The sequence below is a fragment of the Procambarus clarkii genome, chromosome 58 (assembly GCF_040958095.1).
Source record: "Procambarus clarkii isolate CNS0578487 chromosome 58, FALCON_Pclarkii_2.0, whole genome shotgun sequence".
Classification (NCBI taxonomy): Eukaryota; Metazoa; Arthropoda; class Malacostraca; order Decapoda; family Cambaridae; genus Procambarus; species Procambarus clarkii.
In genome coordinates this window covers 16,776,496-16,793,509 of record NC_091207.1, presented here as the reverse complement: position 1 = coordinate 16,793,509, position 17,014 = coordinate 16,776,496, and the positions used below count along the sequence as shown (strand labels likewise).

Genomic DNA, 17,014 nt, shown 5'->3' with positions numbered 1-17,014 from the left:
GGGCGGGAAAAAAGTCACAGACGTGACAACAGGGAACAAAATCGTAAACTTGTGGCAGTAGGAGAGAGAGGGAAAAAAAGATGTAAGCGCTAGGGAGGGAAGAAAGTCGTAAACTTTGAGCATGAAGGGGAAAAAAGACCGCAAACGTGATAAATGGAGAGAAAAACACTTGAAACTTGAAAGAAAATGGAATAAAAAGTGAAAATGGGCAAGAAAAACAAAATACATGGAAGGGTAAACTAATGAAAATTGAATATGGAAAATATAGTTTCTGAATATAGTGAGGGAAACACACGTTCCGGAAACCAGGTTTGCTTTGAGAAGACTCTTGAACCACGGCTCGAACGCTTGTCACAGTCTTGGCTGCTTAAGAAGTCTACCAACCGTTCACACAAGGTGAAGCTCAAGGAATGCGTTCAGATAGTGGAGTTAAGCACGTGTGGAAGGAGGTTATCTTGAAGTTATCTTGAGATGATTTCGGGGCGTTAGTGTCCCCGCGGCCCGGTCCTCGACCAGGCCTCAACCCCCAGGAAGCAGCCCGTGACAGCTGACTAACTCCCAGGTACCTATTTTACTGCTAGGTAACAGGGGCATAGGGTGAAAGAAACTCTGCCCAATGTTTCTCGCCGGCGCCCGGGATCGAACCCGGGACCACAGGATCACAAGTCCAGCGTGCTGTCCACTCGGCCGACCGGCTCCCCTGGAGGCAGACAGATATTTCAAAAGTCAAATACAGACTAATATAAGGAAACCAGAAGGTAGAGAACCTGCCAAGTGATGGAAAGTTATGTCTTAGAATTTACCTTGCATCCTGAAAGAGGTAACAGGGGCACTGTGTTATCCCTTTGTAATGTTCTTCAATTCTTCACTGCAAACAAATTGTCACAGAAATAGGCAACAGCTATTGTGTATGCCGTATATACAAGACAGATATGTTTCTGAAGCTAAACACCTGCCATTGGCATGCATTTCCTACAAGGTCATGGAAGGACATATATAGCGGCAACTTAGAATCACATGTACTTTGTCTCTAGGAACAACATAGCTTCAGTTAATGTAAATGATGACTAAGAAATGTATAAAACTTTTATTATGAAAGACAGTGATGAAACAGGAGAGAGAGGAGTGGGCTGACGGGTTATTCTTTGATTGGCAAAGAGTGTTTGATTCAGCCCAGCACAAAAGGCTTCAATATAAACTTGATAACAAAGCCTTTATACCTGGAAAAGTGCTATGACAGGGGGTGGGGAACTCTAGGGTGGGAGTCAGAGAGAGGGAGGGAGAATACAGAGTTGCCGGAGGTGACAAGCGGGGTTCCTCAAGGGTGGATACTACAGCCCATTCTATTCCTGATATGTGTAAATGACCAGGCGAAGGTGATACACCAGAATATAAAGCTGATGAAGAGTGCTGGAAACAAAGAGGAGAGTGCGAGAAACTACAAGGAGACCTGCATGCGCTGCTGCATTAGTCAAAAGATGGTTGCTAGACTTCAGCCCGGACAAATGCAAAGTAATGACGATAGGAATAATTAAAGAAGCCCGCATGAGCAGAAGAAGTTAAAAAAGACAACTTCTGGAAAGAGGAAAATAATAAAACAATTTGGGAGTTAAATTCCAACTTTGTGCCTGAGGAACACGTCAAGAAAATAACATCAACAGTACACACCATGTTTGCTAATCTTTAAGTACCGCTCAAGTACCTAATGTTTTCATAACATTATATACCAAACCAACTGAAAACTCACACCCCAGAAGTGACTCGAACCCATACTGCCAGGAGCAACGCAACAGGTATGTACAGGACGCCTTAATAAACAAATGTTATGCCAATACTTGAATGTAAAATAAAATAACAAATAGAGAATTCTCAGAAGTGTGCTTTAAGACCGGTCCCGGAACTGAGGGGACTGGACTACACGGACTCCTCCTCACAACGTTACAAGATAGAAGAAATGGGGAGATTTGATAATGTTTAAGTTTTGAGAGACATTAACATCGGACAGGGATGTAATGTTGACAAAGATAACCTGGAGAGCCGGAGAGCCGGATGCCAGCTGGAGACGCAGAGGAGCCAGCCACACCCCAGGAGACACTTCATCACTGCAACAGTTGCTTGCAAGTTGCAAGAAGAGATTGACCAGGTGAACTCAATTAGCAACATATAAAAAAACCATGAGAAACATGAGGGATAAATAATGTCATTGTGTCCAGAGGCTGGAAAGGCGGGGCCTAGGGAGCTAGTGCTCGACCCTGGAAGCACATCTAGGTGGTGTACAGCCACGAGAATTCAGACAAACACTGAACGAAACATATTGACACTGAATGGCTCTTGCTAGTGATGGAGGGAGAGGGAAGGGAGAGACGGGGAGGGAGTGATGGAGGACAGAGATAGAGATTTAAACAAGTGGATAGATGGATAGAGAGGGATCAAGGCGGAGAGGATGACAGACCCACAGACAGAAATACAGTCAGACAGACATAAGCAGACAGACAGATAAACACAGAGAAACACACAAAGATGAAGGAGAAAAAAAATCGTATAATCCTTCAGCTGTGCTTAATTCCGGATGAAAACGTCAGGGAGAATATCTTTGTAAAAGTTATAATTGAACAAATACAAGTGAATGGCCGGTTAAGGTGCTCCGGCCCCAAGTTTTAACTCCAAGGTGAGGTGTTTTTCTTGGCATCCGGCTCCTCTCCTCTCTTTTTCATCCGAACGGACTTTTATCTGAATTTATTAGCTGATAAACTTTGATGTCTTCAGTGGGACTGTCTTTTTTTTTCTTTCCGTTTAGGGTGGGGCCGGGAGCAATGGGGTGAGGGAGGATGATGGAAGGGGTGAGAGGGGAAGGGAGGGAAATATGACGGTGGGGAGAAAATAGGAAACGGGGGAGGAGAAAGAACGATGTTTAGAGAAAGGGTAGTTTGTGGAGTGGAGGGAAGGAGGTGAACGCTTTATAAAGAGGTCAAAGGTGCCATGGAAGAGAGGGAACAGGAGCTATAGATGGGACGGGATTTGGGGACAGCTGGGACGGGATATGGGGTTTAGGTAAGGGATGGGCAATGGGATATCCAATCATCGATCCAATTATTTTTAATGATTTCAAAGCCTTTAAAAGATTAAGAAATTAAATTAGTTTCATGCAGAAGAATAAAAATACCTGCTACTTAAATTATTAATGTTTTAAAAATATATTTTTTATTTTGCTTTAGTCTATTAAATTGTTGCCAAGTTATTAACTTTTCCGCTGAAGTTTAATATGTATTCACTAATATTTAACACCTTCTTGACACATCAGTAAACTGTTGTTGATAGTATTTCATGACCCAAATCATCGCCCAGGAGAATGTATCCTTGCTGTTGTGCTGGTAAAACTTGTACGGGTCAACATGTTGGACTTATTTCTACAGTGTGTGTGTGTGTGTGTGTGTGTGTGTGTGTGTGTGTGTGTGTGTGTGTGTGTGTGTGTGTGTGTGTGTGTGTGTGTGTGTGTGTGTGTGTGTCCCTCTGAAACATCATACTGATGCAAACATTACGTGGCTAAATACTGAACCACATGCATCAATACAGTGGAACGGTAGTTAATGGTCAGGCGGTGGTCAATGGTGGTCAATGGTCAATTGGTGGTCAATAAACAGGCGGTGTACATTGATGTATTTACACCCCGTGTGTTCCAGGTCTTCACCATTTATCTCCAACTCGATGCAAATTAGATTCCGTTCCCGGATATCAGACTGAAGGCAATGCCGTCTTACATTACCTGGCCCTCACTGGCCCTCGCCTTGAAAACCTTGGCACTCATTGGCATAACCCCCTTGTTCTACAGTGGCACTACCCCTTGTTCTACAGTGGCACTGCCTCTTGCTCTTCATTGGCACTATCTCTGGTACTATGCACGTGTTGTAATCCGTGGCTTCGTGCCTGGGGGGGGGGGGGGCTACCTTTGGTATTACTCTTGGTGGAATCATTACACTTTCACGAAGCAACAGCGGGCATCTATGAATTATTGGACCAGGTACCCTCCCTCCTCTTCCCTCCCGTCTCTTCCCTTCCTCTCTTCTCTCTATCCATTCCTTCTCCCCCCTTCTTTATCCCCGCTTTGTCTCCCTCCCTTTCTTCACTTCCCCCTCCCGCCCCTCCCTCCCTCATCCGAACGAGAGGCGGAGGAGACCATTTCGGCTGCCGCTTCCGTTTCGATACGATAATTAATTTGTTGTAATCGTTTAGCAAATCCGTAATGATGTTTATGGGTGTTTATGGCTCAAGTATCGTTTGCAAATTTGCCGAACTGTTGTATATATGTGGAACATAACTCAGGGCGGTGAACTACGACCCCAGGACGACCCGAGTGGGGTTTTGTGGGACGGGGGATAGGGGGGAAGAGGTGGGGATAACTGGCAGACATAGAGGAGACAGAGAGAGAGGGAAATAGAGATAGAGAAGAGGGAGCGAGGGAATTATCAGAGGAAAGCGCCAAGCCATTATGACTATATATCACTTGGAAGGGGTCAGGATAAGGATTTTGAATGGGACGGGGGTAAGGAATGGTGTTCAACCACCTGGACGGTCGGGGATTGAACGCCGACCTGCTTGAAGCGAGACCGTCGCTCTACCATCCAGCCCAAGTGGTTGGATAGAGAGTCTAGTGCTCAGGATAGAAAGAGGAAAAGGGGTATGATTTAAGACAAAATTAAATGGCAGTAGGAAAGGTGGGGGCTCGGAGGTGGATATGGCGTAAGGGAGTAGGGATTGATGATGTATGGATAGAAGTGATGGAGGATGCAGACTTATAAAGTGTGTTGGCCTACTTCAATATTAGTTATTTTTGTAAAAAAAAAAATGTTTTTTTCTAAATACAAAGGTTTACTCCTGGTTAGCCATATTTTTGGCAGTTTTCGACATTCATACCGAGTTAGCAACACTGGCGCCGCTGTAGGTATATATGATGACATTATAGGCTTGTTACCGTCACTAGGTATATTGGTGTTATTTTAGGTAACTTGCTAACAGTCTTAGCAAGCTAGATGAATTACAGGTTAGGTATACTAAGGCGATTCCCCGACATGTAGGCCCGTTTTAACAATTTAATTATAAAATATTGACACTAAATGATAATATTAACATCAAATTTGACAATTCGAATCCAATTCAAATGAATATATATAACAATGATCAAGAAACGACGACGTTTCGCTCCGTCCTGGACCATCATCACACACGACTTAATTATGTTTAAGTAAAACGACTTAATGTTTCGGTCCAAGACGGACCGAAACATCGTTGTCTCTTAATCTTCTGGTGTGTGTGGTATGGTCATCATATATAAGAAAAAACAAAATTCTCCAAGAAAAACAATACATTTACATAAATAAAAACTTCTTAAACCATACCAAAAGCCGTGACCCGCAGCGTCAAGCCCAGCGCCAACTACAGCAGGAACGCCACTCACTCGTGAACTGGATAACAAAAAATAAACTTTGACTTTGCCCCCACGCACATGATATTGCGCTGTGATTGATGTCGCACAGATGGGACTGGTAATTACATTTATGTTCTAATAACTGATCGCTACATAAACATGTAGGATAGGCGGGGGTATTAAATTACAAGATTACTTCTGCCTCATTGACACGAGTTGGCTCTCGCTCTGCCAATGTTTGTAATGTGTGGCATGCAAAATGTGCAGTTTTGTGGATTGTTTGGCGAGAGTGTAGTGTGGTGGGAGGGAGGAGGGGGGAGGGGGGGAGGATGGTGAGTGAGGGGGTGAGTATGGTGAAGGGGGAGCGAGTGTGGTGTGCGGTGAATGAGGTGGTGAATATAATGTGGCGATATGCTCTATATTTCTGTAAGGTCCCAGTTACTGGTAAGGTGTCATATATGTATGACATTGATGTGTCACATATATGACACATCAATGTCATATATGTTCTGTCATTAACAATGTTCTGTCAGTACCATTGCTACCACATGTAGGTTCTAATTAGCTACTCCCTCTCGTGTTATTCACTACATCATTATAACTTTACCAAAATATAACGAGTTTTAAATCCCGAAAGGATTATGCAAGCGGCAAAATATGACGAAGTTCAACGTTGCCTTCCTGGGCCCTCGCCATTGTTGCTATGGTGGCTAGCAAGGCAACCTGCCCTCTCAACTAATAGGTCGCGTTTTGTACGTTATGGTAACCAACTCACCAACTGTAACATAGTGTGAAAACTAGCGGCTCACGAAATATCTGTTTTTTCTTAACATGGGACTCTATAATTTAGGAGGGTTGCAAGTTAGGTGGGTTGCTTGAGTTCGTACGTGTGTGGTTAGGTTAGGTTAGTTTAGGTTAGGTTAGGTTAGGTTAGTTTAGGTTAGGTTAGTTTAGGTTAGTTTAGTTTAGGTTAGGTTAGGTTAGGTTAGGTTAGGTTAGGAGGCTGGGGTCAGATTCACGAAACAGTTACGCAAGCACTTACGGACCTGTACATCTTTTCTCAATCTTTGGCGGCTTTGTTTACAATTATTAAACAGTTAATGAGCTCCGAAGCTCCAGGAGGCTGTTTATAACAATAACAACAGTTGATTGGGAAGTTTTCATGCTTGTAAACTGTTTAATAAATGTAACCAAAACCGTCAAAGATTGAGGAAAGATGTACACGTTCGTAAGTACTTGCGTAACTGCTTCGTACTCTGTCCCATGGACAGAGTTGGTCAAAATACGTTGGTCAAAATCAAGAGAAGAGGCTGAGTGGTAAACGAGTAGAATAGGTAAGTGGCCAACATCATTGGGAACAAGGATTTAGTAAGCATTAAAAACATGTCTTGATGGATACATGGAGGAAAATGGTTTATTCTAGACGAGCAAGACTTCGACCGAGCCAACAGCCCACAAGTGCAGTGACTCCTGCCTCTTATGTGTCACATTTGACCAAATTGTTATACTCCTCTGGGCCTCGTCTTTTACCACTCTGTACTAGTCTCTTCTCCTCAACACGTAGTCAGCGAAAATTAATACTTCTTATCTCACTAGATCTTACATTAAACAAACCATATATTAAAATAAGATTGTGACTCAATTCCAATAAATTGTGTAATTTCCATTTACATTAATATTTGTGTTTTTGCAACCTGCTGGATTAGCCCGCTTGCTGCACCACTCTCGACATTAAAATGGTTCGAAACCTTTCGTGTTGTTCCGCCTTTACAACGATTCCTAATAACTATGATCCCGTCATCAAAATCTTTGAAGACAATTTCTAATTGTAATAACTTTACCTCAGATCTCAATAACCTTCCTTCATAAGTAGAGAACAGGTCACAGTAATGGAGCTGGAACAAATATCCTTACCCATACATATGGAAGGAAAATGACGCTGTAGCGATCCATGCTGGACCCGTCCTGGACCCGTCCTGGACCCGCTCTGGACCCGTTCTGGACCCCGTCATTGACCCGTCCTGGACCCCGTCATTGACCCGTCCTGGACCCGTCATTGACCCGTCCTGAACCCGTCCTGGACCCGTCATTGACCCGTCCTGAACCCGTCCTGGACCCGTCATTGACCCGTCCCGGACCCGTCCTGAACCCGTCATGGACCCGTCCTGGACCCGCTCTGGACCCGTTCTGGACCCCGTCATTGACCCGTCCTGGACCCCGTCATTGACCCGTCTTGAACCCGTCCTGGACCTCTTTGTAACCAGTAAAAAAAGATATGTCCACCAAGAAACAATAAATATTAATGTATTTTACAAGCAAACAAAATAATGAAGACGGGTAATGGCCATAATGGTCAAGTGCAAACAGTGTTGACCCAACAAGGGCCCCATGTCGTCACAGTTAACAACCTGACCTCGCCTTAAGACAGTTGTGGGTAACGATGTTTCGGCCAATTGTCATAATTGAGGAAAAAATCATTTTCAAAAAATAAAAAAGTTCACGAGTGCTCCTGATATAAGAGTCTTTTCACTCTTACATAATACGCCCAGGGGGGCAAATTTTAGTCGAAAATTAAAGTAAAACATCTTTGATCAGTCTTAGAAAAAAATTGCATGGAATATAACCATGAAATTCAGTATGTGTATTATATCTATAAAAATTCATGTATTATTACCATAAAATACATACAAAACATGTATTATAGCCACCAAATACTTAAAATTACTGCCATTAATTTCTAAAACGAAAAGAAATTAACACAAATATGAAGGAATTCATCAGAAAAACCGCTTATTGGCTTAATTTTTAAGATTTTTATAAAACTTCCAAAATGTTGTATAAATATCAGACAGAAAAATTGCGAAATGTTAATCCGGCATTTATGCAAAACACCAATTTGTCACTTTTTATGCCAAACGTCAAATACGTGACCTAATTAGGTATGCAAAGCGTTAAATACTGAATGGGACTGGACTTTTCAAAGCACGGGATATTACATTAGTGGTCTGTGTTAACAAATAATCAGGAAGTCACTAAATACAGATGATTTATAAATGTGTAGAATATTATACATGAATAAAATGTCGTTTGATCATGCGCAAGATAAACATGTCATATGTGTTATATGTAGAATTTATGCGTTGCAACTTCGATAGATTATATCTCAGTTTATTGCACGATGCAGCTTTATGTAAATTCTGTATAATGCGAGATGAATTCTCGCGCCAAACTCCAGTGTTTTCCCACACAATAGTCTCTCAATACCCAAGTCTCCTTCTCCGTCTCTTCTACATCTCAGTCTCCTCACCATTCTCCTCCCACACCATCTCTCATGATCGCCAAGACTTCCCACACACGAAACTTCAAAATATTGCCTAAAACTCAACCCGTTCTTATACCAAGTCCATTCCACCCAGCGGTCAACCCCAAAGACGTATTCATCAATTTTAACATGCTGTTCATTCAAAATAGGAATTTTCTCAAATATAAATTAATATGATTTTATATTAGCTTATTGTGCATATTTAGACATTGGTTAGGTGTTTAGGTTCCATTATTATTTGTAGTACGTGGGTGAAGCAATTACAGCGTTGTGGTTCGAACAAAAGTGGTCAACGAAGCACTTGTTCCGAAAGTGTTCGAACGTCATGAGTTGTGAGTCGTGTGTAAACCGTTTGTCAGTCACAAACAGGGGGTTTGGCGGGTACATGGAATGGGTTTTGGCCTTTCATTATGAGGACGGGCTGCTAAAACTACTAAGACTTCCCACACATTCTATTGCACTCATTCAATTAACATTGCCTAATCGCTGGAGTAACAGTATGGTATCTGGTAGCAGCTCACCCCTTCATCCTTTTGTCACTATAAAGGCTGAAAAGATTTTTGTATAATTAATCATATTAATTACAATAACAAAAGTATATCAACATTTATGCAACTACTCTCGACAATATGAGGGGTTACATAGTGTGTTGAGAGCTAACTACGCCATGCTAATACTCCCCATCTCACAGGATAGTTAGTCATACATGGCCGTGTGATCAGTAGTGTGCACTGCCTCACAGTGGCTGTATTATGAAAAATTGAAATTGAAATAAGTTTATTGATGTAAAATACACACAAAGGGATGAGGTAGCTCAAGCTATTCTCACCCCGTTCAGTACATCGTGTTAATACATACATAAACACACATCACAAGCAATAAACGTATTAGCGAGCATTCTGAGAGATAAACATATACATTTCCTAAATAAGTATTATGAGGATATCAAGGACACGAGAGTTAATAAAGTGATCGCAAAGCTTCAGGTGCCCCATACCCGCTGGGTAAAGCATGCAAATTAAGTCTGCGGAAAACGCCCGCCACATTTACATTTAGTTTCCTAACCCGACTCTCGATGAGCCGCCGTGAAGGTGGAAAATAACTTGAACTTAAAGAACTGTGTGGAAATATGAACAATATATTTTCAGCAATACTGTAGAAAATATAATTAAGATAAAATAGGTGTTATATTTGTTAAGATTGGGCGGCTAGAGATAACCTTTGTGTCTTAAGTGATCTTGCTAGTCAACTGCGACATTACAGCTCGTTCTTACGAGCTGGAAATCGTTAAATTTGAAGTGCTTTTGCCTAGCCCGAAGTTATCGAACTGACAGAACCTTCGTAAGCTATCCAGACCGAGGATAGCGTCAATATTTTGGTGCTTTTAATACTAATAAAGTACCGGAATTTGTACGTTGTTGTCGACAGCGTCAAAATTTGAGTGTATTATTAGGAAAAAAATGACATATCAAGTGTTTCCTGATAATAAACATCTTTTAGATAAGTGAAAAATATTAATATATAATTTATTTAATGTTGTCTTTTTGTTAAGACTAGGAACTTTTGTCATAGATTTAACGAAAGTTAAAACTGTTGACCGGAGCAAGTGATGGAATTTGGGATAAATGTGAATACTATTTTCCTATAATATATATATATATATATATATATATATATATATATATATATATATATATATATATATATATGTGTGTGTGTGTGTGTGTGTGTGTGTGTGTGTGTGTGTGTGTGTGTGTGTGTGTGTGTGTGTGTGTGTGTGTGTGTGTGTGTATACACGTAATTAAATATACATAAGTACTAAACTTTTCAAATGAGCATACATTAAACAAAAGGTATTTGCAATTATTATGTAATTAGCAAATCCTATTATATTTCATAATATAAAACTCATTCTCTATTTATTTTAAATGTGAGTTAAAACTAATATTGCCTTCGTGACACGGAAGACAATATTAGTGCTAACTAATAGTGCCTTGCAAGTTATATAGTCTATATATATATATATACTATATGTATATATAGTCGTATGGGCGCTTTCTCCTGATAATTCCCTTCCGTGTCGGGAGTTGGTGAGCAGTTGGCTGAGAAGATTATCGGACACAGTATTGCCAGCATCGTCGCTCCGTTGGGACGCGTTCGCATCCCAGCGCGGTCGAGAATGAAGTGCCGGGCGGCAGCAACATTGCAAGTCTTGATATAGTCACCATCGCCTACCCCGAAGTACGACAATATTCTTCCTATAACAAAAATATAAACTTGTAATCCAGCGCTTCCAACCGGCTGTATTGTCTTTGAAATTGTACCATCCTTTGCGAAAATTGCAAATATCTGTTCGGGTGCAATATGTGGGATATAAACATGAGCCGAGTATACATAAAACGCGTATTTCACGAACGGGATTGGGTAGGGGGGCAGTGTGCGGGGGGGGGATTCGCCATTCCGCTGCCAGACCAATGATTATGTCGTCTCTTTCCCAATCTCAATCTACCTATGCGACCGACGTGCGACGAGTGTCGCCTCACCGTTGACCACTGCCAGTACGACACGTTGATACTGTGTTGCAAAAAATACGATTTCTGGGGCTGGTTCTTGAGCGTATTGTAAGATCTGGCAGTGGGGAGCATACGTCGCTGCCAGCCGTACCATCAGCCAGCGAAACATATAAGGTTTCCCCCACACCCAATTCACGAGGGGACCTTGGACAAGCCGCCGGCTTCCTGTCCTCGTCGAGGTCACTAGTGGTAATGGCCCTCAGGTCAATTCATGTAAATACATCACTGCCAACCGTACGATCACTAACAATTAAACAGTAGGGGTGAAGCATAGGTCACTACTAACTGTTCAACCACGTAAGATCAATCAGAAGAACTTCGGGCGCTGCCAATCACCAACAATCACCACACAATCACCCAGGGGAGGAGAGGGTGCGCCCGACGGTAGAATCACAGCGCCATGCTGGAGGGACTCTTCATGCGCTGTGTAAAAGTTTGATAATTTATCGGACACATTTTTATAAAGGACTGCCAGCGTTTTATTGGCGGGAAAAAGCATGCGTCATTTTTTCACTTATATAAAAATGGTCTGAAATGAACTCCACGTATTGTCGATTCTTTGGTTATCAACATTTGAATATATCATAAAATAGGAAAAATAAATGAAATAAATCGTTTCTCACCGTAATATGTTAATAAATATGTAATTATATATATATATATATATATATATATATATATATATATATATATATATATATATATATATATATATATATATATATATATATATATATATATATTATTAAATATGACCGAAAAAGTAAGATTAATAATTCTAACACGAATTTTCTCAATCTTTCGTACATTTCTTTTCACTGTTGGAGGTAAATCAAAAATCAATTCTCCAAAATTCATTTTTATTTCTAGTCTGACGCGACACGAGCGCGTTTCGTAAAACTTATTACATTTTCAAAGACTTTAGTTTACAAATACACAACTGAATAGAACTTACGCATCTCCGATTTTATATCTACATTTGAGTGAGGTGGATGGGGTGAGGTGGCATTAATAGGGTATTAATTTCATCAACACAAGACAGAACAACAGGTGGTATTAATAGGGTATTAATTTCATCAACACAAGACAGAACACCTATTAATACCCTATTAATACCACCTCTTGTTCTGTCTTGTGTTGATGAAATTAATACCCTATTAATGCCACCTCACCCCATCCACCTCACTCAAATGTAGATATAAAATAGGAGATGCGTAAGTTCTATTCAGTTGTGTATTTGTAAACTAAAGTCTTTGAAAATGTAATAAGTTTTACGAAACGCGCTCGTGTCGCGTCATACTAGAAATAAAAATGAATTTTGGAAAATTGATTTTTGATTTACCTCCAACAGTGAAAAGAAATGTACGAAAGATTGAGAAAATTCGTGTTAGAATTATTAATCTTACTTTTTCGGTCATATTTAATAATATATGTCTACAGGAAAGACTGCTACCAAAATATACTAATATATATATATATATATATATATATATATATATATATATATATATATATATATATATATATATATATATATATATATATATATATATAAGCTTAAATGGTCCCTAAGCATCAGTTTCTTAATAGACCTCAATTAATCCCCCAAGGATTCGAACTTAGGTCGCCAGGGTAGTAGCCATCGATAGCGATGGCTGTGTGTAATGTGTGTATTTACTATTTGTGCCTGCAGGAACTCGCTCTTAGCTCTTGGACCCCGCCTTTCTAACCGTCGGTTATCAAATGTATTAACCGCAGACCTGTTTTTCCTTTGGCCATATCCACTACATATTTCTCTTTCACACACACATACACACACACGTTTAACTTCCAGGTACCTATTTACTGCTAGGTGAACAGGTGCACCAGGGTAAAATAAACTCTGCCCCTCTGTTTCCGCCTGGGCTGAGGCAGTGTGTGTGTGTATGTGTGTGTGTTTGTGTGTGTGTGTTTGTGTGTGTGTGTGTGTGACCAGGATTTATTCATCAGATAAATATAAGCTTACGAAATATTAAACAATTATGGAATTTATTGCATCAACGTAGATGGGACAGGAAGGGAGAGGACGGAAATGGAAGGGAGAGACAGCAATTGAGGTAAAAAAATAATTATGGGTCGTGAAATTCACGGTTTGTTGATCCTTGTGCAATGAACGATGAAGGGAGGACGAGAAGAAGCGATAAACATGAAATTGCAAGGGAAAGAGAGAGAGAGAGGGAGAGAGAGAGAGAGAGAGAGAGAAACATACTGAAGATGAAATACATGGTGTTTAATCTCTTGCGTTACGTACGGGAAGTGAGTGAGAATGTTTGATAAAGGAGAAGGAGGGGAGGGAGAGAATTGTGAGGGTCGGAAGCTAGCTCTTGGTCCACAATCACCTCCTGTGTATGATGGTGCTTGGGAAACAATCTGATTAATTGCTCAAATAAATATCTTCATGTGTGGTTCTCGTCACCACCACTTACATGGGTGGTTCCTACACCACCCATATGGGTCGGAGGGAGGTGGGTAGGCAGAGGAAGAAGATGGGAAAGGAATAGATGGGTAAGCAGATTAAGGTAGGAGAACCAGCTCCACAAAATGATCCTGTTTATAATATTTCCCTCCTTGTATCGGCACTTAATACTTTAATTCCATTGCCATAAATTATTATGGTAATTTTAAAAATAATATAATTCATTAAAATTAATTTAAAATCAACTTTGGGTCCTAAAAAAAAATCAGGTCAAGCCAAATTTGGTTATATTTAGAAAATTCTTTCCACGTCATCTCAGTCAAATTTAGTTTGTTACCATGTCCAAAAGTTGGTATTTATGGTGATGCTGGCATTTTTTTGGGCCAGCCCTGTCGGCCATTTTGAATATTTTCCCCAGTTTAGCCATTATCAGGAGACTGCAATGATCGCTTTATATCAGAAAATGATTTGAACTCTTAAGCCGGTGCAAAAGGCAGTGGGGGGGGGGGGGGGAGGGAGGGAGGGAGGGTTGGTTGGTGCAGGGCTGAATTAGTCATTGTTGTTGGTAATACTGCCTGGGTGGTTGCTGTTGCTGTTGCTGCTGCTGCTGTTGCTGCTGCTGTTGCCCGCTCTGCTGTCGGTGTTTCGCCTGTAGCTGTTAGGTGCTATATAGTTGTAACGGCTTAGAGATTTCTCTTGATAATTCCCTTCCCTAACTGCACAGCTGTTGCATTTGCAACAGTCACTATCACTGTTTGACACGCTGGTTCTGTGGTCACTGTTGAACAGCACCTCTTTCTACACCTTTCGCCCTGTCACTTCCCCGTCGAAAGTTCAGTTTATTTCGACAGGTAATTCCTTATTGCTTGCTCTGTCTGCCCGGGGAATCCAATAAACCAAACGTCTGTGTACGATTTGACCGTTCATGTCCCGTACGTACAGTTCGTCCCGTCCATTGGCTATTGTCTCTATTCTGATTTTAGGTATTTATTCCCCATTTGTTCTTTACGCATTCTTTCTACAGCTGCCCATTAATCTTTTATTTTGAGTTTTGCAAATTTCTTGAATGTATATTTATTACAATTTAATGCAATTTAGAGTATTTAATTTAAAGTTGTGTCAGTAATTTATTATATATTTTTGTAAAGTAAAATTTTCTTTATTACATAGATTTTCTAAGCCAATATTGGGTTGTTTAACATGAGTTATGATCGACCTTCATGACCCATTCATCATGATTCATCAACATGCTTCCTGATTCATCAACTTGATAATTATTTGATACTTATGATTAATTCTTCGTTTTGTCTTGCAGGTTAGTGTAGGCCTACAGCAGAGAAGTGAGAAGTATGAGGTGAGTACAAAGAATATATATATATATATATATATATATATATATATATATATATATTATATATATATATATATATATATATATATATATATATATATATATATATATATATATATATATATTAGTATATTTTGGTAGCAGTCTTTCCTGTAGACATATATTATTAAATATGACCGAAAAAGTAAGATTAATAATTCTAACACGAATTTTCTCAATCTTTCGTACATTACGCTTCACTGTTGGAGGTAAATCAAAAATCACTTCTCCAAAATTCATTTTTATTTCTAGTCTGACGCGACACGGGCGCGTTTCGTAAAACTTATTACATTTTCAAAGACTTCACAAATACACAACTGATTAGAACGTATCTCTGATTTTATATCTACATTTGAGTGAGGTGGGAAGGGTGATGTGGCATTAACACAAGACAGAACAGGAGGGGATATTAATAGGGTATTAAAAGTATCAACACAAGACAGAACAGAAACAATGGGTATTGAATAGAAGTGTTTGTAGAAAGCCTATTGGTCCATATTTCTTGATGCTTCTATATTGGAGCGGAGTCTTGAGGTGGGTAGAATATAGTTGTGCAATAATTGGCTGTTGATTGCTGGTGTTGACTTCTTGATGTGTAGTGCCTCGCAAACGTCAAGCCGCCTGCTATCGCTGTATCTATCGATGATTTCTGTGTTGTTTACTAGGATTTCTCTGGCGATGGTTTGGTTATGGGAAGAGATTATATGTTCCTTAATGGAGCCCTGTTGCTTATGCATCGTTAAACGCCTAGAAAGAGATGTTGTTGTCTTGCCTATATACTGGGTTTTTTGAAGCTTACAGTCCCCAAGTGGGCATTTGAAGGCATAGACGACATTAGTCTCTTTTAAAGCGTTCTGTTTTGTGTCTGGAGAGTTTCTCATGAGTAGGCTGGACGTTTTTCTGGTTTTATAGTAAATCGTCAGTTGTATCCTCTGATTTTTAAAATCAGAGGATACAACTGACGATTTACTATAAAACCAGAAAAACGGCCAGCCTACTCATGAGAAACTCTCCAGACACAAAACAGAACGCTTTAAAAGAGACTAATGTCGTCTATGCCTTCAAATGCCCACTTGGGGACTGTAAGCTCCAAAAAAACCAGTATATAGGCAAGACAACAACATCTCTTTCTAGGCGTTTAACGATGCATAAGCAACAGGGCTCCATTAAGGAACATATAATCTCTTCCCATAACCAAACCATCGCCAGAGAAATCCTAGTAAACAACACAGAAATCATCGATAGATACAGCGATAGCAGGCGGCTTGACGTTTGCGAGGCACTACACATCAAGAAGTCAACACCAGCAATCAACAGCCAATTATTGCACAACTATATTCTACCCACCTCAAGACTCCGCTCCAATATAGAAGCATCAAGAAATATGGACCAATAGGCTTTCTACAAACACTTCTATTCAATACCCATTGTTTCTGTTCTGTCTTGTGTTGATACTTTTAATACCCTATTAATATCCCCTCCTGTTCTGTCTTGTGTTAATGCCACATCACCCTTCCCACCTCACTCAAATGTAGATATAAAATCAGAGATACGTTCTAATCAGTTGTGTATTTGTGAAGTCTTTGAAAATGTAATAAGTTTTACGAAACGCGCCCGTGTCGCGTCAGACTAGAAATAAAAATGAATTTTGGAGAAGTGATTTTTGATTTACCTCCAACAGTGAAGCGTAATGTACGAAAGATTGAGAAAATTCGTGTTAGAATTATTAATCTTACTTTTTCGGTCATATTTAATAATATATATATATATATATATATATATATATATATATATATATATATATATATATGTCGTACCTAGTAGCCAGAACGCACTTCTGAGCCTACTATGC

The 17,014-nt window shown here is 40.0% G+C and overlaps 1 protein-coding gene across 1 annotated transcript in view; it reads left to right on the top strand.

The window, feature by feature from the left end:
• The first annotated feature begins 255 nt into the window (after positions 1 to 255).
• LOC138353569 (uncharacterized) overlaps positions 256 to 17,014 on the top strand; it is a 36,920-nt gene continuing 20,161 nt past the window's right edge. Inside the window, exons 1-3 of the mRNA XM_069306754.1 lie at positions 256 to 396; positions 2,006 to 2,143; positions 15,088 to 15,126. Of these exons, the coding sequence (XP_069162855.1) occupies positions 256 to 396; positions 2,006 to 2,143; positions 15,088 to 15,126 (318 nt within the window). The remainder of the gene's footprint in view (positions 397 to 2,005; positions 2,144 to 15,087; positions 15,127 to 17,014) is intronic.